The 20,648-nt window shown below is 33.8% G+C and overlaps 8 protein-coding genes across 8 annotated transcripts; 3 read left to right on the top strand and 5 right to left on the bottom strand.

Annotated features, from left to right (window-relative positions):
* Positions 1–964: 964 nt before the first annotated feature.
* Positions 965–1,471, bottom strand: RO3G_06882 (uncharacterized protein; the record flags this gene model as incomplete). Its single annotated transcript, XM_067661472.1, has 4 exons — positions 965–999; positions 1,031–1,075; positions 1,246–1,271; positions 1,404–1,471. 4 exons carry the CDS (start codon positions 1,469–1,471, stop codon positions 965–967), a joined length of 174 nt encoding a protein of 57 aa, XP_067517573.1.
* A 3,162-nt stretch (positions 1,472–4,633) lies between these two features.
* RO3G_06881 (uncharacterized protein) lies at positions 4,634–6,116 on the top strand (the record flags this gene model as incomplete). The annotated part of the gene is made up of 6 exons (XM_067661471.1): positions 4,634–4,891; positions 4,943–4,993; positions 5,045–5,263; positions 5,319–5,894; positions 5,953–6,003; positions 6,063–6,116. 6 exons carry the CDS (start codon positions 4,634–4,636, stop codon positions 6,114–6,116), a joined length of 1,209 nt encoding a protein of 402 aa, XP_067517572.1.
* A 355-nt stretch (positions 6,117–6,471) lies between these two features.
* On the bottom strand, positions 6,472–7,736 carry RO3G_06880 (uncharacterized protein; the record flags this gene model as incomplete). The annotated part of the gene is made up of 5 exons (XM_067661470.1): positions 6,472–6,705; positions 6,755–7,296; positions 7,354–7,435; positions 7,496–7,626; positions 7,688–7,736. 5 exons carry the CDS (start codon positions 7,734–7,736, stop codon positions 6,472–6,474), a joined length of 1,038 nt encoding a protein of 345 aa, XP_067517571.1.
* Positions 7,737–9,635: 1,899 nt separating this feature from the next.
* RO3G_06879 (uncharacterized protein) lies at positions 9,636–10,250 on the bottom strand (the record flags this gene model as incomplete). Its single annotated transcript, XM_067661469.1, has 2 exons — positions 9,636–10,009; positions 10,058–10,250. The coding sequence occupies 2 exons, from the start codon at positions 10,248–10,250 to the stop codon at positions 9,636–9,638; spliced, it is 567 nt and encodes a 188-aa protein (XP_067517570.1).
* A 948-nt stretch (positions 10,251–11,198) lies between these two features.
* On the top strand, positions 11,199–11,842 carry RO3G_06878 (uncharacterized protein; the record flags this gene model as incomplete). The annotated part of the gene is made up of 2 exons (XM_067661468.1): positions 11,199–11,678; positions 11,825–11,842. 2 exons carry the CDS (start codon positions 11,199–11,201, stop codon positions 11,840–11,842), a joined length of 498 nt encoding a protein of 165 aa, XP_067517569.1.
* Positions 11,843–13,052: 1,210 nt separating this feature from the next.
* Positions 13,053–14,450, bottom strand: RO3G_06877 (uncharacterized protein; the record flags this gene model as incomplete). The annotated part of the gene is made up of 1 exon (XM_067661467.1): positions 13,053–14,450. One exon carries the CDS (start codon positions 14,448–14,450, stop codon positions 13,053–13,055), a length of 1,398 nt encoding a protein of 465 aa, XP_067517568.1.
* A 1,672-nt stretch (positions 14,451–16,122) lies between these two features.
* Positions 16,123–17,241, top strand: RO3G_06876 (14-3-3 family protein epsilon; the record flags this gene model as incomplete). Its single annotated transcript, XM_067661466.1, has 7 exons — positions 16,123–16,131; positions 16,187–16,201; positions 16,266–16,308; positions 16,367–16,398; positions 16,452–16,726; positions 16,789–17,129; positions 17,192–17,241. 7 exons carry the CDS (start codon positions 16,123–16,125, stop codon positions 17,239–17,241), a joined length of 765 nt encoding a protein of 254 aa, XP_067517567.1.
* A 905-nt stretch (positions 17,242–18,146) lies between these two features.
* On the bottom strand, positions 18,147–20,443 carry RO3G_06875 (uncharacterized protein; the record flags this gene model as incomplete). Its single annotated transcript, XM_067661465.1, has 4 exons — positions 18,147–19,855; positions 19,915–20,175; positions 20,236–20,311; positions 20,375–20,443. 4 exons carry the CDS (start codon positions 20,441–20,443, stop codon positions 18,147–18,149), a joined length of 2,115 nt encoding a protein of 704 aa, XP_067517566.1.
* Positions 20,444–20,648: the final 205 nt, after the last annotated feature.

Here is a 20,648-nt window from a genome sequence, read left to right as displayed (position 1 = left end):
ATTGCCCCTTTATACATCATATTATTTCTTACACTTTGGTCTTTAATAAAAACCAGATATTTCACCCCCCTTCCCAATACAGTTTTAAATATATGAATAGACCTTAATCAGTAAGCAACTTAAAGCTTACAATGCTATAGAAGAGAAGTATATATTTCTTTATAAATCAACAGTAAAATCAACATTCAGCTTTACAGTGTCAGTGTCATGCTCTAGAATTTATAAAGAAAAAGGAGTGACGCATATAATCTTGACATGCTTTTTCAGTAGAAGGGATCAACAAACATACAAGTACTATTCTATTTTAAAGACATCTTGCTTAAAAGTAAGATGGTAATATCTTTTACTTTTTTAAGAGTTTTGGCACTCAACCTTTTGTTCACTCCGATTTTTTTGTTTTTTATTTTTTTAGTGTTTCAAAGCTGCATAAATCGCAACATCACAGACCTGTGTGACACTTGATCCCAAATGTAATAGAAAAAAAAAAGTTCGATCACAGCCTCCTTTCTTTGCCCAACCCTTCTTTTTTCTTTATTGCCTTAAATTATTTTTTCATTGCACTAGTCGCAATGCCAATGGACGGGAAACAAAATTTCAACAGGTGGGGGGGCTTTTTTTTTCTCCAAGGGCCATTATACTTTTTCTATAACTTAACAGTAAAATATAAATGAATTATTCATTTCTCCTACAAAAAGAGTCTAGGAAGAATTTTAGTATAAGAAGAAGTGACACTATGGATTAGTAAGAAGATGTTCATCCATTTCATTTAGAAATATTAACCAATATTAGATATCTCTGTAATTCTCAGAGACTAGAAGAAGCATTGATTGCTGAGGACTTGGATACAAAAAGAGGATTACCGTGAGTACAACAGTAAATAAAAACCACCTTTTGTTAACAACGCGCCTATTCATACAGCCAACGAAATAAGTAATTTAGCTACAGAAAGAGGTGGTAGATTTGTTTAAATTACTTTTACTTCTTCATCCTCTTCTGAATCTTTTAGTTGAATATACATTTAGTAACTTACATCCTTTTTCACACTTGGAAGATTCAACTGAACTAGGCATCTTGTCTGACGTAAATAATTAATATTTAGATCTCGTATATTGTCATTTGTTAGGTGACAGATTGATATGGAACCATAGTTGGTAGCTATATTATGGGTTTGATTGTTATTTTCAGGTGTTTATAATCTTGTGTAGTTAGTATGGATTGAAACAATTGCTTTTGCTTTATATTTACCTCCAGATTTTTCAATAAGGAATTTACTACGTATTTAATTGTACAATCAGCATTATGTGATTTTGAAATACTATAAAGCGAGTGTTTATATCGGCGCAATACTGCTTTTGTTCTTAAAGATCTTCTGCTTTCTTGGTTTATGTATTCTCTATAATTACTAAACCCAAGATTCAGGTGAGTGAATATTTAAAAGATTGAAGTTATCATCATCTGTAAAAACGCTCATAATGATTTTGTAAACAATCCTTTGTTGAGAGAGGAAAAGGAAAAGAGTAGACGCGCACGTTTATCATGATTAAGGAAATTGTGATGCTATCATTAAGTATTTGCTTGATATGTCATATTGTTGACTACTGGAATTTATTGCTGCGCGTATTACAGTTTTGTAATCGCTTTCTGCTTGTCTTTTATTTTTGTACGAGTGATCGTCTTCAATATAAAATCCTGGATGGCCATTGTTTTCTTTGTAGTTCTTCTCTAACCAATTATTCGCGTCCCTAAGATACAGTTATTATGAAACTATTACTGTAAATTATATTCAGGTTTACTACAGGATAACGTTAGATGGCATTTTAACAAGATGGAAGAAGAAAAAAACAAAAGAAAGGAAATATAACTGTGGTCTTTCCGAGTTAGCTAAAGCCAAATAAGTCAGAAACTATGGAGCTTTTTAGATAGAAGAAATATGCCCTTTACGTATATTCATATATTCTATAGTAAGGGCTTAGTCATAATTCCTTTGTCTTGAAATGCAGAATGATCGGGTTGGAATCGATGATTTAATGGATCGCTTGCGCATTCTATATCTGGGCGGTTTATCAAGTTGTATTTCCATTATCTCTATATTTAATTTCTGTTCCTTTGGTCATAGAATTGATACTGACATATTATACAAAAAAGTCAGTTTTAAATATCGGTCGTAAAAAATATAGAAGAACATGACCAGTACATCCGTGAACAAATTGACAAAAAATCCACAGATATTTGCAAAGATACGGAACATTTAATTAAAAATTCGAAAGCTTCAGCGTCTCCAAGCCCTAAATTAACATCCATTTGAAAAATAATTCATGCTTGACCATAAATAAACCAAAATTTGAATTTGTTGATAGAGATTCCCTCTAAAAACTTGCATAGCAGATTCGACTAGTACATGAAATGGAAAGACGGTGATGTAGACTTCACCAAAAACTGTATTTTTATAGACAAAGCAGGTTTCAATATCAACATGAGATTCAATTGAGCTATATATGTGAGTAGAATTTGTGCAGTAGTAAAGACTCTTAAAATTAAATCAGCCTCGTACACCGCTAGAGGAGCTATTCATTCGACAACTATTTTACATGTAGCATTGAAAAAACCAAACAAACAAGAAAATCAAATAAAACAAAGAAGATTGAATAGGGGTAAAAAGAGAGCTTCAAATGAAATTGACGACGAGCGATACGATAAAGTGAATAAAGAGCCGTCCGAAGATTATGCTAAAGTATTCAGGAACACCGCTACTTTTCATTTTGTTAAATTTATAAACGAGTTACTCGAGATTATGGGCAAAGATGAAACTTTAAAGACTCCAACCTTATAATGAATAATACTTATATTCCTAAACCTTAGATACTCAAACAAAAGATAGATAGCAAAGGTCATCGAGTAGTATCTCTCCCTCCTTACTTGCCTGAACTCAATCCAATCGAGCAATTCTGGGATATGGTTAGGGGGGAAATGAAGTATAGCCGAATATTGATCGAAGAGAATATATCATGTAAAATTATTGACACTTGCAACGATGTACCTGTTAGCGTGCTTTATGGTTTCTGTTCTTATTCTAAACATCAGATTTACAATTGTTTTGCCAAAACCCCTATGCAAACATTTGAATAAAACAATGAGCTCATTTTGTCCCATATTGAATTAATCTTACAAATGAAGAGCATGATGATAACTTCTTTTTTTTTATAAATGATAATCTGTTTTTTACAAAACGAATTAATGGTTTTTAGTAAACTACAAAAATAAGCACTTGAAAAATCACCAACATTTATCAGCCTGACTGTAAAATAATTACAACCCCGCTCTCGTCTGCATAAAGTCATGCCTAGCTATATCACTTATGAAGGATGCATGATATGTGGCGCAATCAAAACAGATGAACACTTCTTGTAGCCCTGCCCAATTACTTGACCTATATGGGATACATTGGCCCCATGACTCCTTGTTCAGCCTTCGCTACTATCTTTTGATCAAATATATCGACCGCTTCAAACAATAACTAAAATACTATCGCATTGGAAACTTAACACCTTTCATGCAATTGCTTGTAGGAATTTGAGTTTATGGAGATTATACTGGAAATATTCTTTTGAAGAAACATCTTTTTGGCCAAATGAAGCAACAGCAAAAACCACAATGTTACTTAGACGAATCCACAGTGAAAATTTACATAGTCAAGAAATGTAGAAACATTACAATTCAATACTTCAATAGCTATTTTATTATTATAATTTTCTTTATTTTGTAATAGTGCTTGTCTAGACACGGTACTAACATAAAAATCTGCTGCGGTGATGACTCAGAAAGACTCTTTTCTGCTCTAGCTGCGGATTCAAGTCAAATCAAAGACATATTTCATTCAAACTCAGTCGTGGACTAAAATATCCTGTTTTTATGGTTGGTATAAAAACTGGTACTGGTTTTTCTACTTTTTGTATATTATTCTCCACTAATACAATATGGCAACTAGAACAACACAAGAGTCTTCTCACGAAGATGAAGCAACTCGTTTGGTTTCAGCTTTATATAGTGTTTCGCTTGATGACCAACAAAAAATAGATGAAGAAGATGCTGAGCATAGAACGTTAAAAGTATAGAAAACAATCTTAACATAAAATGAGGAAACTGACAGAAAAATACAATATAGGAAAGACTAATAGAATATAATGAAAAAGATACAGAATGGCTAAAGCAAACAATATCAGCACGTATGGAACAAGGTAAAGGAGAGACGTTATTTGAGATAGGCTTAGAAGGTATAAAAAGACAATACTATTCATCATTATGTTTATATATTTTTATTTACAGAGGACGGTACGCCAATGAATTTGACAACAAAGGAATACGAAATCTGCATAGCAAACTTAACTTCACTCACTCAAGCATTGGGTGCTGACTTGGCAGATCTGGATGAACTGATACAATTGGATATCAACAAAACGCCGATATCGGCTCAAAAAGTATCTCATTTAATGATTAGAAAACGCCCAAAATCAGTACAGGAAGCATTGGAAGTGAGAGTGGCAGTAGTTGGCAACGTGGATGCTGGAAAGGTAAAAGACGATATACAAAAGAAAAGGCATAGGCTTTGGTGACTGAATAAGATGGTTAGTCAACCATGTTGGGTGTATTAACAAAGGGTATCTTGGATGACGGAAGAGGAAAGGCAAGAGTGAATCTATTTAGACATAAACACGAAATTGAATCAGGAAGAACATCAAGTGTGGGTGGTGAAATATTGGGATTTGATTCATATTCAAAGCCAATTCTTCATCCAGGAGGCTCAGGCAAAAAACTGACTTGGGAGGAAATCACAGAAAAGGCAGCAAAGGTGGTTAGTTTTGTTGATTTAGCTGGTCATGAAAAATATCTTAAAGTAAGAAATGGCCTTCGTTATAACAAAAGAATGTTCCTTATAATTGTATAGACAACGGTGTTTGGTATGACTGGAAGTGCACCTGATTTTGCAATGCTAATGGTAATAAGAAGCACTCCCCTTTAAAAGCTTCATTTATTGATCTATGTCTAGGTTGGCGCTAATGCTGGTATGATTGGTATGGCAAAGGAGCACCTGGGACTTGCTTTATCGCTGGCAATTCCTGTCTTGGTTGTGATTACTAAAATTGATCGATGTCCTACCCATGTGCTTGAACAGACAATTACTGAATTAACCAAGATTTTGAAATCAAAATCGTGCAGAAAGATTCCGCTATTTGTTCAAAATAACCATGATGTTGTTATGACTGCGGTAAAAAAAAAAACATTCACATAAATGCAGCTTAATTAAATCTCTTTCTATATAGCAAAATTTTGTCAGCGAAAGGCTATGTCCCATATTTCAAGTGAGCAATGTGACAGGTCAAGGCTTGGACCTGGTTCGAAACTTTTTAAATATCTTGCCTTCCTTAACAAGATATGAGACGGATCAGCCTCTTCACTATGAAATCAACGAAACATATTCAGTTCCATTTGTGGGCACGGTCGTCAGTGGTCTCATCAAAAGTGGTGTAGTGCATGTAGGTGATAAGGTTATCTTGGGCCCCGATTCTGTAGGTCAGTTTGCGACAACATCTGTTAAAGGCATCCATCGTAAACGAGTAAGCGTACCAGCAGCAACTGCAGGCCAAACAGTAACTTTGGCTTTAAAGAATGTTCGTCGAAATGCAATAAGAAAGGGTCAAGTCCTGCTAACTCATGAAAAGGACCAACCAATGCCTAAGGTTTCGAGACGATTTGAAGCTGAAATACTGGTGCTTTACCATTCAACAACGATTAAGTCAAAATACCAGGCTATGGTTCACTGTGGCGCTGTCCGCCAGACGGCTAGTATCCTTACATCTGAAAAATCAATATTGAGAACAGGAGATCGAGCTAAAGTTGTAAGCAAGAATAACAAAAATACGAAAGAAAACAACATATAACCCGATTTGATTTTAGGAATTTGAGTTTGTGAAAAATCCAGAATATTTAACAGTTGGTTCAAGATTGGTAAAAGGGACTATGATAAATATCAAAATAATTGTAATTAATTTTTTATATCACATTAGATATTCAGAGAAGGACGTACAAAAGGAATTGGCAAGATTACTAACTTACTGTGATACGTTTTGCTTATAGATTATGCTTTCTAATAAAATTAATATTATTTGAAATATAATTTGTCGACATGTTTGTCAGTATTCCTTTTTCCATTTATAATTAGACTTTTATGCTATCATAAAAAAAATACTTTAACACTGTTTTGTTGAAGCTTTTTTTTTTTATTTTTATTTTTTTTTCTATAATCAGTTTTCAATTTAAATATGTATATGTATATATATTTAATCAAGATTTTCTTGTTGAGGCGAATCGGACGTTGTATAACTATATGATCTCTCACGGCTATTATTCTCAGAAGCATAAAAATCAGTTAGGGCCAATGGACGAGTATTAATTTTCTATGAATGTTCTTTAGCTTCATACACACATTCCTGTAATAAATAATACTACCCCAGAAAGATCCAAGTTGACCAGATCCTGGCTTGCATCTTCACTGTTGGATACTGTTTGTACAGATCGAACATATTCACGAATTGGTATCATGGCCGCATTACGACAGAGTTCCTTTAAATCACTTCCTGATAAGCCTGCGGTTCTTTGGACTAATTCAGTCATATTAAAATCAGGCACCAGTTGAATATTTTTCAGTAACTAAAGTAAAAGATGAATAAGCAAGCAAATCCTCACTTCTTAATCTTACAAGTTCAAGAATACTTCTCCTTTGTGATTCACTTGGTAATCGAACGGAGAATCTCTTAGGCATTCTTCTCAAAATGGCAGAATCAATATCATTAGGTCGATTAGTAGCACCCAAAATAACAATACGGCTATCTTCTCCTGTTGTTAAGCCATCCCAAAGACTCATAAATTCTGCTTTCATCATTCCTGTCGTTTCATGATCTGTGCTTCTACGTTCACGCAAAAAAGAATCAATTTCATCTATAAATACAATCGAAGGTTGCAGCTTTCTAGCCAATGTAAATACAGCTGATACCAATTTGTTTGATTCACCATAATATTTATCTGTCAAGGTAGATACATGAACATTGATAAATGTAGCTCCACTTTCTCTAGCTAATGCCTTTGCTAGCATTGTCTTTCCGCACCCAGGGGGACCGTAGAGTAGAACACCTTTAGGTGCACCTAACAAACCAGAGGCTGAAGTAAATAATTCAGGATAACAAAGTGGGTAGATGACACTTTCACGAAGTTCTTGAATGATTGGATCCAATCCACCAATTTCTAATGTAAATTCTTCAATAAATTTTTGGTTTTGTTTTTAAAGTAAACGGTAATTACGTTTAAAGGTGACGCTGATTTCGTCAGAGTGAATTATTTCTGCTGCGATGATCTGTTCATATTCAGATAACTTGATATCTTTCTATAATGGTGTGCAACCTTAAGTAAATCGACAACGAATACAATTAAACATTGATCTTACACCCAATTTTCCCATTACGCGATTGCTTTTGGCTTTGGCTTCCTGACGCTTTGCTCTTGTAGGATCTAAAGAACTTACAACGAATTTAAAAGCGAAATAAAATGCTACTTGAGAAAGAGCAAATAAAGCAACTAGTAAAAAAAAAGAGTCAATTATACTTCTTTCTATGTTGTAAATTATACTTGTTTGTACCGTCTGCAGCATATTTTTTAGTTTCTGGACGTTGTAACCAAGATTTCATTTTTTGGAACAAAAAAAAAATGCTTGAAAAAGCAACCTCTTTCCCCTTCTTTCCTAGACCATTTATTTATTCCCAGCAGAAATAGTGTGAAAATAAATTGATCGTTTGAACTATGAAAAAATGTTAAATATCTTTTTTGTGTTTAAATATAGCATATTGTAGAAAAAAAAGAGTTTCATATATGGCCTTACTTTTATTAGCGTTTAAAGCTACTCACAATGGTATGGTACAGTAATTGTTGTTGTACAGATAGCCCTAGTTTCAGGCTTTTTTTTATACGTTAACACGATTTAAAATGAGGAGACTTGAATGACTAATTTTGTAACAGCCTGACTATCATTGTAATAATCACAAATGACGGAACACTATATGATTCTATCCATAACAATCATTCAAGTACTGAAAGAGAAGAGAGAGTTATGTACATATTACTGCATATCCTGTTTTCAAATAAGTAATAAAAATAATGGATCTATTAATAAGTTTTAGAGCTCTAATACTGTTGATCCGATAGGACAGTAAGCTTTGGTAAGTCAGCTAGCTTGTCTTTTCAAAGCTCAAGTGTGTTGCTAAGCATAAGATATAAAAAAAAAAGCCATAGTCTAAGCCTGGGATTGCAATCTAAACTCCTTTTTACTGTCATAAATTTTAGACATCTTTACACTTTGTACACATTATCAAACTATCAGAATACTAAAGATTCAGTTTTTTCATAATGCTATTTACTTTTGAAATCATGTTTTAATGGCTCTTGCTATTTACTTTTGATATCATGTTTTAATGACTCTAGCTTTTTTCATCAGAACCAATGTCATTTTATTTTGAAAAATGCTGTTATAAACTTTAGGCTACATAAACACTTCAGAGCCCTAAAAACAAAAATACAAAAAAAATGTGCTTTTAAGTAAAAGTATACGCATACAGAAAAGAACAACTTTTTCCCTGTCTTTGATCAAATATAAAAAATAGCATACTGATGATTGGGCCTAAATAAATCAAAGTATATATTTAGCGGTTCATGAGTATTCAAACAGTCGTTCTGTGATTTTTTTTAAAGGTAACATTTGCAATAGTTGCAACATTTGTTATTTGATGTCCAATTACATATCAAACAAAAATAGAGAATAAAAATAATAGTCAACCATCAAGGTTAACAAGTGTCATGAATTATTACATTGCCTACATGTATTTGAAAGTATCTCTTTTTGTATATATAAAAGGAAATTGTAGCGATTATAAGGCTACTATATATTATTTTCTAGTCATAAGAGTATACATTACGTCTATAAGCATTTTTGCTTTCATTTAAAATCAAGTCCACTTCATCTGATTTGCTGTTTGAAGCTCAATTTTATTATCTGCAAAAATAAAAATGCCGTGTCACCGTGTTCTTTTTTTACTCTTTACAATGTCAAACGAAACACCAGTAGAAATTGAAGCCCATGGCCTAATGGGTGAAATTGTCCAATCCATCATGACTCCAGGATATACAGCAAAAGGTGTTATTAAAATCATGTTTTATGCTTTTTATGCTCTTTTCGCGACATTGCTCTTTATGATTATCATTACTGGAGGAAATCCACATGTTATAGCATTACTTCTACTGGCTATTTGTTTATTTTTAACAATAAGATGGTAAGCAGAATATAGTATGAAAAGCTTACTTTGTACATTCCACAAACAGCTATTTTAACCATAGGTTCATTGGAGAACTCGAACGTGTTAAGAGGGAAGAAGAAAAAAGCAAAGACAAAAACGAATAGAACACATTATGTAAATCATAGATTAATGTACATAAAGGAGAACGATATCGCAAAAGTCATATATTTCATAATTTATACAATCTATATACTTTTATTTGGACAGTTGTCCTTTTGTTTTATTTCCTGAATAATTAGATTAAGCAAAGGTATACGGAATATTATCATCATCTTCATCATCTGTCAAATGTATTGCTCGTTTAGTATCGCCATTGGTTTTATGAGCTACTTTCGCTTCATTATTATGCACTGGATGTTTGATTTCTATTTCTTCAGAAGTATTTAACACCTTTTTTGTTTCATCATAATCAACCCTGACATCTTCATCTTCACCGTCATCATCACCATCATCTTCTTCATCAATGAGATATGCATTCAATGATTTGCCTAGTGATTTCTCTTCGGATTCCGATTTTTCTTCTTCACCCTCACTATCGTCCAGCAAAGGAATAGCTCCCTCATCTCTTCTAGCACGTGCTGCTCGAACAAACGCTGCAGTTTTTGGGTTTTGTGCTATATACGATGTTAGTTTAATTTTAAAACCAAAAAGCCTTAATCAACCTAAAGCTTCCAGAGCACCACCGTTATCTTGCAGCATTTTGCGTCGTTTAGCAGCAGCAGCCCGTCTTACAGCAACTAAATCATCGTCATCGTCATAAATATCAATATCGTCAAACATAAAGCCTTCTTCAAGAGCGGCTTTTCTTTTACGTAAGCCACCGCTTGTGATATCCTTCAACAATCGCTGTACCATATTTCTATCAGATTCCGCATCCTGTTCACTAGTAGAAAATGCATAAATGAATGGTTTATTTTAATAAATCAAAGATACTTGCAGGAACATTGCTCTCAGAGCAGCGTCATCAAGGTTCTCTGTTTCCTCATTGTGTTCAACAAGCACTCCGTCTTGTTCATATCGATCCAAATCTTCGGTTTCTTCAACATCAGGCCCACCCAAGCCAAAGAATTCATCTTCCTCTTCTTCAGCTTCTTCTACAACATAATCATTCTTTTCTTTTTGTTTTTTTTGAATGTTGATTATTTTGTCACGTAGGCTGTCGTTCATCCTGTTTGAATCTTTTGTAATGTAAAATCGATGTTTTTGCATGTTGCATTTTCCTTTCCCAAAAAAAAAACAGTGACTGCTAAGCTGTGATAACCAATATCGAATAACAATAAGGCTATTGACAGGTAGGAAATATAAGATTTAAGAAAACGTTTACCTTGATCTTGTTACGCTGTAAGAATCTGCCTCAATAAGAACTATCAGAGAAGCATTTTTCTCTCGATCATATGTTTAACTTTGTCAAAGCTGAACAGAGGTATTTTTATGCAAATGTATCTTAGCTTTCTTATTCTTTTGATATAAAAAGTACTATGCTAATTCGTGATAAACTTTCCAAGCTTAACTTTTGTATAGCTTTCAGTTGTTTCCTTCAGATGAACGAGCTTAATGTCTATTTTTTAAGCTCTTCTATCACAATAGCCGCGCAAAAACATCATTTATTTTCTAATATTTCTGCATGTTGTAAATACGATTTTTACCCAGAAAAAAAAAACTTATAGCATAGGTTTCTCTCCTTTTTAATTTAAAATTCTAAAAATAGTTTAAACCATGTTTCTTTGAAAATTAAAAAGCATGAAATCAAAACAATTTCAAGGTATTTCTTTTTCCATATCTTAGCTTTCTTTCCATTCATCCATGTCAGCACCTTTCGACCAAAATCCTTGGCAAGACCCACACGGACCAAGATATGGAAACGCCTATGAAAATGAGAGTAGTGCTGCTTATTATGTAAATTCTTACGGCCAACCACAGATGCCTATGCCAATGCCCGGTTATAGTGCGACTGGGTATAACAATGCATGGAACACTGAATCAAATAAAACAGAACAAGAACCTGTACCACCGTCCAATTTTGTACCACAGGATGCATATCAATATTCTGGCACCGCGTACGGTAACCAACCTCAAAATACAGGAGGAGCTTATTCGCATGTATCTATGAATGACATCCATCAGCAAGAATCGCCTAAAAAAGCAAATGAGAATACCACAATGAACACTGCTGGTGGTAGAGATGATGCATATAGTAAACCACCACAACTGCGATTTTGGCTACCACTTGTGGCATTTTTAGCTAGCATAGGCCATTTAGGATTTGCTGCTGGTGCTCGGCCGGTAAAAAGAAAAGGGTTTTGATTATTTTAAAAAACTAATTTACGTACTAGTATTCGAACGAAAATATTCCTTTCTCATCGCCAGCGTGTTTTTATTATCTATTTGCAGTGGTACGTATACAATGCATATGCAAATACAATCCATAGTTAGATCTTTGTTGTTAGGCAGTGATATCCATTATTTATTCTGGATATCAGCTTTTATTTTATTGTTACAGGGTTGTTTCAAAAAAGTCTAGAATGAATCGCCTGATTATGTTTAGTCTCGACATCATTTTAGTCATCATGTGGGGAGTCGGCTTGATTGTGGAGGCAGTGAAATACAAATGTTGGTGGGGTAGTAGGTTCTGTCACTTTTATAATGTCAGTATTTTTTGGGGGTTCTTAGCATTTGCTTGTTATGTGTTTGCTACTTTTTGGGATATTTTTGGCGCTTTGTAGAACACAATAGGCACGCCTTTTAACAATACTTATTTTATCCTTTACATTAATATATGATTTTATGATTCACTGAATTATTTTGATTTTTTATTAAAATGATTTATATTTGCCCTCGAACCTTAAGGGTTTTCATAAATTTGTTAAATGGATAATGTCTTTGTTTGATACATTTTATCGCTCTATCTACAATTATTGCAAGGGGTATATAAAGATATCTCAGAATTATGTAGAATATTGATCGCTGCTAGATTTCATTTAATTTAAAAATCGTAGTGCTTATGATAAAGTGCTTGAATCTAACCAACCCGAATTAAGAACAAAAAGAAATTCATGGCAATAGCAAAATTGATAAAGAATGTCTTTTGATATCTTTATATAAAGCTTTCAGTAGCAAGTTATCTGTACAAGATATATGATTTATTGTTGAATAATTAAGACGGCAATACATATACACTATTAGTACACTTTAAATAGTGCAATGATTACGGGATATGTTCATTTTGATTTGCTTGATTACAACTAGTCTCTTAAAAATGTGAAGTCTTTCGTGTTCACAAACCAGAACTATTTTCATTGAATACATCTACATAAAATGTTCACTCGAACCCAGTTGAATATTATGAAAAAAAAAAAAAAAAAGGAGGTACATTTTAATACTTGCTTCCAACATGCTTTCAAGTAAAATACTCTCGATTTAGTCACACAAACTCAAAGTTCTCTTGTAGTAGTGAATAAAGGCCTTCTTTAATCTCATTTGTTTTAATATTTTAATATCATTGATGAGAGCTATTTATACTATTGTTGTACAACTGCTTCAAATAGCCTTAGATGCTTGTTTTGTATTAAATGTTAAATATGACATTAAACATATTTAATCAATAGAAATGAAGGGAAAAAAAATGCTTCATTTTTTGTTTTTAATAGATTATTATTTTTAATTTTCATTATTATCAGTCTTCTTCACTTCCTCCATTGTTTCCTTTTCTTCTTCCTTCTCTTCTTCCTTCTCTTCTTCTTTTTCCTCTTCTTCTTCTTTCTCTTCCTCTTCCTCTTCTTCTTCCTCTTCCTCCTCACCCTCATCCTCATCCTCATCCTCATTTTCTAACATGTCAACATCGTTATCTGTGCTACTGAATAATGACTTTGGCTTTCTATTGAAATGCTGTTCAATTTGTTGATTGATAAGCTGTGCTTTCTTTTCTTGCTCAATCAATCGCTTTGCTCTATCAGCAGCCGAAATATAGTTTCCGCAAGCCTTTGCGGCCTCTTCTATATTTTTTCGATGTTCATGTGTTTGTTCGTAAATACGCTTTAACAAGACTGCATTAAAGTTGCGACGGCTTGTATCTCCATTTCGTATCGGTGATGCTGCCAATTTTGTATTTCTTGATCTTTCAGGAGAGGCTGGGTATAGCTTTTTATCATAAATGATTTCTAAATCACTATCACTACTTTCCTCTTGTACTTGTTGTAGCTGCTTGAGTGCTTTTTCCTTTTCCCTTTTCGCTTTTTCTTCTTGCTCGCGTTGTTCTCTACGTTTGATAAAATCTTCAAAGGTTTTCACTTTTATTGTTGGTTTAATTTTCACTTCAGTTGCTCTAAGCAGTCGTTCCCTTTCGCGATACATCTCCAACTCCTCCTTCTTTGTCATTGGTCGATAGTCTTCTGAATCATCTGAAGAGGTATCAAGTAGCTCTGTTGTTCTAACTAATCTTTCTCCATTCTCATCCACCAGTGAGCTGATATCGTCAAAAGTCTTCTTTCGGGTCCTTCGACCTACTCTGTTTCTCTTTGGCTTTTTAATTTGTCTGTCGCCCTCTTCATTATCTGAGTCTTCCTGTCTTAGCCTCTCCAAAAATTCATGAATATCTCGTCGTTGTCGTGGTGAATGTTCCAGTATGTCGTCAATCTCTGGATCTGCTTTACTTTTCTTTCTCTTTTCTTTCTCTCGACGCTTCATCTTATTTACTTTAGGTTTTTTAGTCTGCTTCTTTTTTTCTGTCGTCTTATCTTCTTCTGTAGGTGGTTTCAAGGGAAAGTTCATGTACTTGTTTTCGCCTGATCCGGCCTCAATAGGTATTCTTTTTTCGGCTTCTCGTATAGGATTTAAAACAGAGTCATCCTCAGACTCATCGTCGAGACCAGCTAAATTGTCATCAAGTTGGAAGTTGCCTAATCTCAACAGATTTTTGAGTTTATCTGAAACATTGTAGTTGTCTAATGTATCATTATCGTTTCCAAAGGTAGAGCTGAAATCGTCTTCAGAATCTGAGATGCCGTGATAGCTTAAAATTGAATCTTCTATTGCTTTCGCCCTTTCGTTCATGCTCATTTTGCTATTTTTTTTAAAGCCAATAAAGAAAACAAAAGTTAAAATTTGACGCGCTCTTTTTTTTTTTTAAAAAAAAAAAAAAAAGTGACCGTGTAGCATTTGGATATAAATTTGGTTTTCCGCGTCAACCTTTTGTTTTTCAGGAACAATAGCTCTACTAAACAGGCAAATCATGGAAGTCCTATATTGCTATAATTAAATCAAATACAGATGTGAAATCTATAATTTAAAATAAAAAAAAGTCTAGAACCACTTAATAATTCTAATAAGCAATTTAGCCAAATCAAACAGGAAGCAGTACGATTCTTCTCAAAAATTAAGTTTTTATTACAAAAATTATTATAGAGAAGGCTATACTCAACATGAATGTATCCTAATAGGCGGCTTTATAATTAAAGGACAACTGTCTACCCGCTTTAAGCTTTCTGAGATCAAGTCTATATTATAAAAACACCGTTGCAGCAGTTAATTAGTAATTTTTATGCAATGTTTTTCATTCAGTTTGTGGATGCTATCTTTTTCTTCATTTACTTGGACGAGATGTTGAAGTCAATATAGAGCCCAACTATAACATCATCCTCGTTCAAGTAAGCTCAAAGGCTCAACTATATAGCAACCATACCTATCCAGATTCCTAATTTCTCAAGAAAAGCAGCAAAACGTATCAATACTATAAATTCTCATTAATTCAATAGCACCAAAAACGCCAGTCAACTCTTTTGTTTGCTCTTTCTCGTAACTTTAGCCCTTTTATTATTCGTCTTTTGTACGCTTTTTTGCCAATGAATATCTTCTGGACCCCTTATAATATGTCTGTCATCTTGGTTTACGTGCATATTTTTTGATGCTCAATTCCCTAACTCACTGCTTTAAATATAACATTCATCTATACTTAATAGGTTTTATAACACATACTGACTTTTTAACAAGTTTTATCTTTTATTATTCAATAGCAGTACTGGTAATGACAAAGCTATAACTTAATAAGAATGTGATTCAAGCGTTCAATATGACTTATCAAGAATTGATGATGCATGCTTAGGATTGAAAATTAGCAACTTTAAATCATCGTCCTAAAATAATACTCGATTTGTAGAATTAATGATGTATGAATAAGTCTTCAAAATAAAATTCCGCTAATTGCTTTTGAGAGCATTTGTTTGTACATGACTTTCTAAATTTAAAAAATACGCTACTTCTTTTATTGTCCTTAGTACTTCCCTTTACATCACCAACTTTTTCTAGGATTAATAAAGAATAAAAAAAAAGGAGGGGTTAATTGCTGTATTTTGTTTACTATCACTTTAAAACAAATAAAAATACAAAAAATTGAGCTACAAGGATTTCCTTCATCTGCATAACAGTTTATGATTCCCCGCTATTTTAATTAAAAATTGAAGCCCATATTTTATTGTGGCATTAAAAGATAAGATATTAAAATCATCCAATATAATCAAATTTGTTTCAGAATAAAATCCTTTTATGAAGATGTTGCAATTAGCCTGAATAGATTTCTTATCAAAAGACTATGCGTGAGCATAGCGCCATTTCTATTTAAATACCGACGCGAAGCATACGTCACTGTCGCTGTGTCTTTTTTATTGCCCTTTATTCTGTTTGTTCTTTTTCTTTCTTCTTATCCTCTTTTTTTTTTAAGAAAAACTAAATAATAATGGCTACTGTAAGTATTATAAGCTAAAAAGAGAGCAAATATGGAGGTTAACTGTCTTTAATAGGAACGTACAGACAAAGTAATAATAGTTTGACTAATTACAGATGAGGATGAATAATTAACAACTACTTTTTTTAAAAAAGGTTTATATGGCAAAGATTGCTGAACAAGCAGAACGCTACGATGGTAGGTTAATAAATAGCTTAAAAATGAGAGACAGATATCAAATAATACAGTATTATAGAAATGGTTTCTTACATGAAGGAAGTTGCAAAGGTAAGTTTTACTTGAATAAGAAAAAGGAAATTATGCTCATATTTTATGATCAGATGGGCGTCGATTTAACAGTAGAAGAACGAAATCTCTTATCTGTCGCGTACAAAAATGTGATTGGTGCTCGTCGTGCTTCATGGAGAATTGTTTCATCTATTGAGCAAAAAGAAGAAAGCAAAGGCCATGAGACTCAAGTTACAAAAATTAAAGAATACAGAAATAAGATTGAAAATGAACTTTATGAAGTTTGTGCTGATATCTTGGCTCTCTTATCCGATCATTTAATTCCTGCCGCAGGTGACGGTGAAGCCAAGGTCTTTTATTACAAGATGTAGGTCATACTTTCACATTGAATTAGCACATGAACTTGACATGCTATTCTTAATTATATAGGAAAGGTGATTATCATCGTTACGTAGCTGAATATGCTACTGGTGACGAACGTAAAGATGCTGCTAATTTGGCTCATGAAGCTTATAAAAAAGCTACTGAGGTTGCTCAAGTTGAGTTGGCCACTACTCATCCTATTCGACTCGGCCTTGCTTTGAACTTTTCTGTCTTTTATTACGAAATCTTGAATTCACCTGACCGTGCTTGTCATTTGGCCAAGCAAGCCTTTGATGACGCTATTGCCGAGCTTGACACTTTGAGTGAAGAATCTTACAAGGACTCTACTTTAATTATGCAACTATTAAGAGATAACTTGACTTTGTGGACTTCAGATCTTCAAGAAGGTAATTAAAAAGGAAATGCCCAAGGTGAGCGTGTGTATACTAAGTTTTATTTTCTATTTAAGCGGAATCCAATGACAAACCTGAAGAACCAAAAGGACCAACTGACGAATAAAAAATATTTTACTCTAAAATAAAAGAGACATATTAGTTTGAAACCATTGATCTCTTAACTGTATTTTGTTTCTTTTTATTGATCTTTAGCCTATTTTTAAATATAAAACATGAGTAATCTAAAATCATTTCTCATTTGTTTTGCTTTATCCTGTACATGAGCATTTAATGTTTCCTTTTGTATTGATTCTAGGCCTTTTTTGAACTTTTTTTTTTAAAAAAAAAGAAAGGTTAAAGATAATTGTAATGTAACAGCTTGTTTTCTGTTTAGGCCTTGTGTATTTGTAAAAAAAGTTTAAAATAGTATTGGATATAAAGTAAATTTAAAGTTGAGCATTTTATTGATAGGAGTGACCACCAGATCTTGTTTAAAGTAGATCCATCTTGATATCAGCTTTAAAGGAGATACAATAAAGATAATTAGCTTCAAGGGACTTGACTGATTCTTGATGGTTAGTAAGATAATAGAAGAATAAAAAAAGATTTGCTTTGAATCGTATTTATTTAAAAATAATCAAAAGTGAAGTCGTTAAGTGTTTGACTGTGTAAGGTCTTTATGCATTTTGTAGTATGCTTTAAAATTAAAGCATGTCTTAAATTTAATGCACCTTTCAATTTTAAACCTTGCATTAGATTTCCATTGACCTTCGGAGTCAAAAATCAAAGTCTGCATATTTACAGTAGGAAATTGGTTTCATTAACAATTTAACAAGGCAAAAAGCAATACACAAAAAAAAAAGTTTGGACATGAAACGGATTCTAGCAAATGTTGTTTGTGATAATATATAGCGCAACAGGGCCCGGTTTATTGATACAAAAGATTTAAATGATTAAATCGTATTCTTGGTATATTTTGCTTGTTTCTTGCTATTATTAAATGATCAAAAAGTGCTTACAACAGTAAAACTAAGTGTAGCCATCCATGCTTCCTGGTCGACTATCTCCTCCACTGCCACTCATGGTATTGAGAGATGTAGAACCAGTACTAAAACGAACATTGGAACTTGCATTGCTAAACATGGAACTTGTACGATTCATGCTAATGGAGCTCGTAGGACCATTACTGTTACTGCGAGAGCCGTGTAGACTATTGTTTTTCATCTGAGGTGGTTCACGCAACGTGCTGAGCTCATCCACCGTGTTCTGACTCACCCAGGGTCGCATCAAGATATATTGAGTAGCCATCCTTTGTTGCTCTTCCAAGTTGCTATCTTCATCATCACCCTCTCTATCACTTGACAAGCTCAAACTAGATGAGCTAATGCCACTACTGCTACTATTATTGCTCGAATCAAAGCCAAATATGTTGCCACCACTGATACGTTGTATACGAGAAGCACCGCGGTGAAGTGCATTGGAAATAGCAGGTCTAAAATGATGCTTTTGAGATGATTTCAGTAGCGAGATAGGCATATGGGGTGTATATCTGGGACCCGTTTGAAACCGTTCCATGGTGCTCAGGACTTCTTGAATCCTGGGCTCTTGTTCTGGCGGCATAATGCCTGATGCAGGATTTGATTTAAAGGCAGCCAAAAGATAGGTGATGTCATGAATAAAGGTACCCAAGAAGGGGACAGTAGGTCTTGAAAAATGTTCGTCACGAATCAACTGAACACTCTTTCCATTGACAACGGCTGTGTTAACCATACCCATATGTTCACGATAAGCACCATAGTTGTTTGCTTCGGACATTAAATCGTTTAAAGCGTCCAATTTGACTGAACTCTTTTTTGGAATATAAGACCAGGTTCGCTTGAGTCGTTGCACAGGCGGCGTGTTTAATGCAGATATAATTGCTTTGAGTGTTTGATAGTTATTTACATCTAAGCAGCGAGAAGCTACTTTAATCCAATAGTGAATGAGTTGTGCACGTACGGATGCTTCTTGCGGTAATAATATAGAGTGCTCTATGCAACGGGTGACGTAATTGAAGAAATCAGTGGATGCTACAATACGAGAATGAGGATGCTTGGACGAATGCTCTAGCAAGGCACGCGGAGGGATTGCATTAAATATCGAAGATTCAATCAATGTAAGCTGATAGGCAATGATGTGGGCTTGAAATTGAAGCACAGTTGGTATCGTGGCAGCACTTATGTATGTTGTTCGTACGCCATTCAATGTGACTTTAATTTCTGCAATCAATCGAAGGTACTGTGCAATCATTTGATCCAAACTTTCCTCTGTCATATTTTCCAATTGATATACCTTCCCTTCCTTGATACTCTGTTTTCGCATTCGACATTTTCTGACTTTCTCTTCCAAATCATCTAATTTAGACTGTAAATCACGATGTGTGGTGAGCAAAGGCGGAGCTGGGATAAGAGGGACATGATCTGTATTCATTGAGGAGACGGTGGCTGGGGTTAAGCTGTCACCTGCATTTGTCTGTGCTGGCACAAGATAATTAGGGTCAACTTCACCCTCAGCTACAATGGAAACGGCTCTATTAGCAGCATGATAAATATCGCTCGAGTATTCGGTCTGTGGTCTGGTATTATATAAATTGGATTGAGGCTGTTGACCAGATAATGGTAGACTGATAGGTCGACTGATGTTATTGCTAAAATTTACACGTGGTTTAACTATTGTATTATCGCTCGTCATCGAGTTTTCTAATCAAAATACATTAGGAACATTCTATTTATCCCGATTGCATTATGAAAGCGATTACCATTTATCCCCAATTGTTCCTTTTTATTTGCTGTAATGGTTGAAGAAGGTCGAGCAACACGAGCAGGCTTGGGTGGTACAAGTGGTTTTTGTATTCTTGATGGTTTTGGTGGTAGTGGTGGAGGAGGACCCTTGGAGTCACCGGTAGTTTGTCTGCTTATTGCTTTGGGTGAATGAGTTTCGATAATGTATTCGATGTGGTTTAAACATGACTTTATTGTTGAAATAAGAATAGCATGCTGCTTAGGACTGGATACAATAGCTAAAAAAAACAATTTAGCTTGTGTTTCATTTGATAACTGACTGTTTCTCTCTTATTTACATGAATGTACAAATTTTACTTCTGTTAATGACTGAATTGCTTTTTGACTTAATGAAGTAAAAGAAAAGTAAGCGTCCTAGTGTTCATAATATTTCAGGGTTAAAAACATGTATTAAAAAACAATTCTATTTCTATTTACTTTAATTTGTCCCTTTTCTTCTAGTTGAATAGCTAAAGAAATAGTTTCTTCTATTGACTCATTTTCCATTTTATTAAAAAAAAAAAGTAAAAAGAAAAGAAAAAAAAAAAAGGATAAACTCTCCGGGAAATAAACTTTTTTTCCTTTTTAAGCGGGTATCCGGCTATTTAAACGGTTTAAACAGTCAGGTATTTTGCTTGATATCTGTTTCTTTCTATCGGGCCATTCTATAATGTTTTTGTTTCTTGATGTCATCTTTGTAAAACATTTTAAT

This window comes from Rhizopus delemar, genomic scaffold, assembly GCF_000149305.1.
Source record: "Rhizopus delemar RA 99-880 supercont3.5 genomic scaffold, whole genome shotgun sequence".
Taxonomy (NCBI): Eukaryota; Fungi; Mucoromycota; class Mucoromycetes; order Mucorales; family Rhizopodaceae; genus Rhizopus; species Rhizopus delemar.
The sequence above is the reverse complement of the archived record's forward strand: the minus strand, read 5'-3'. Positions and strand labels throughout refer to the sequence as shown.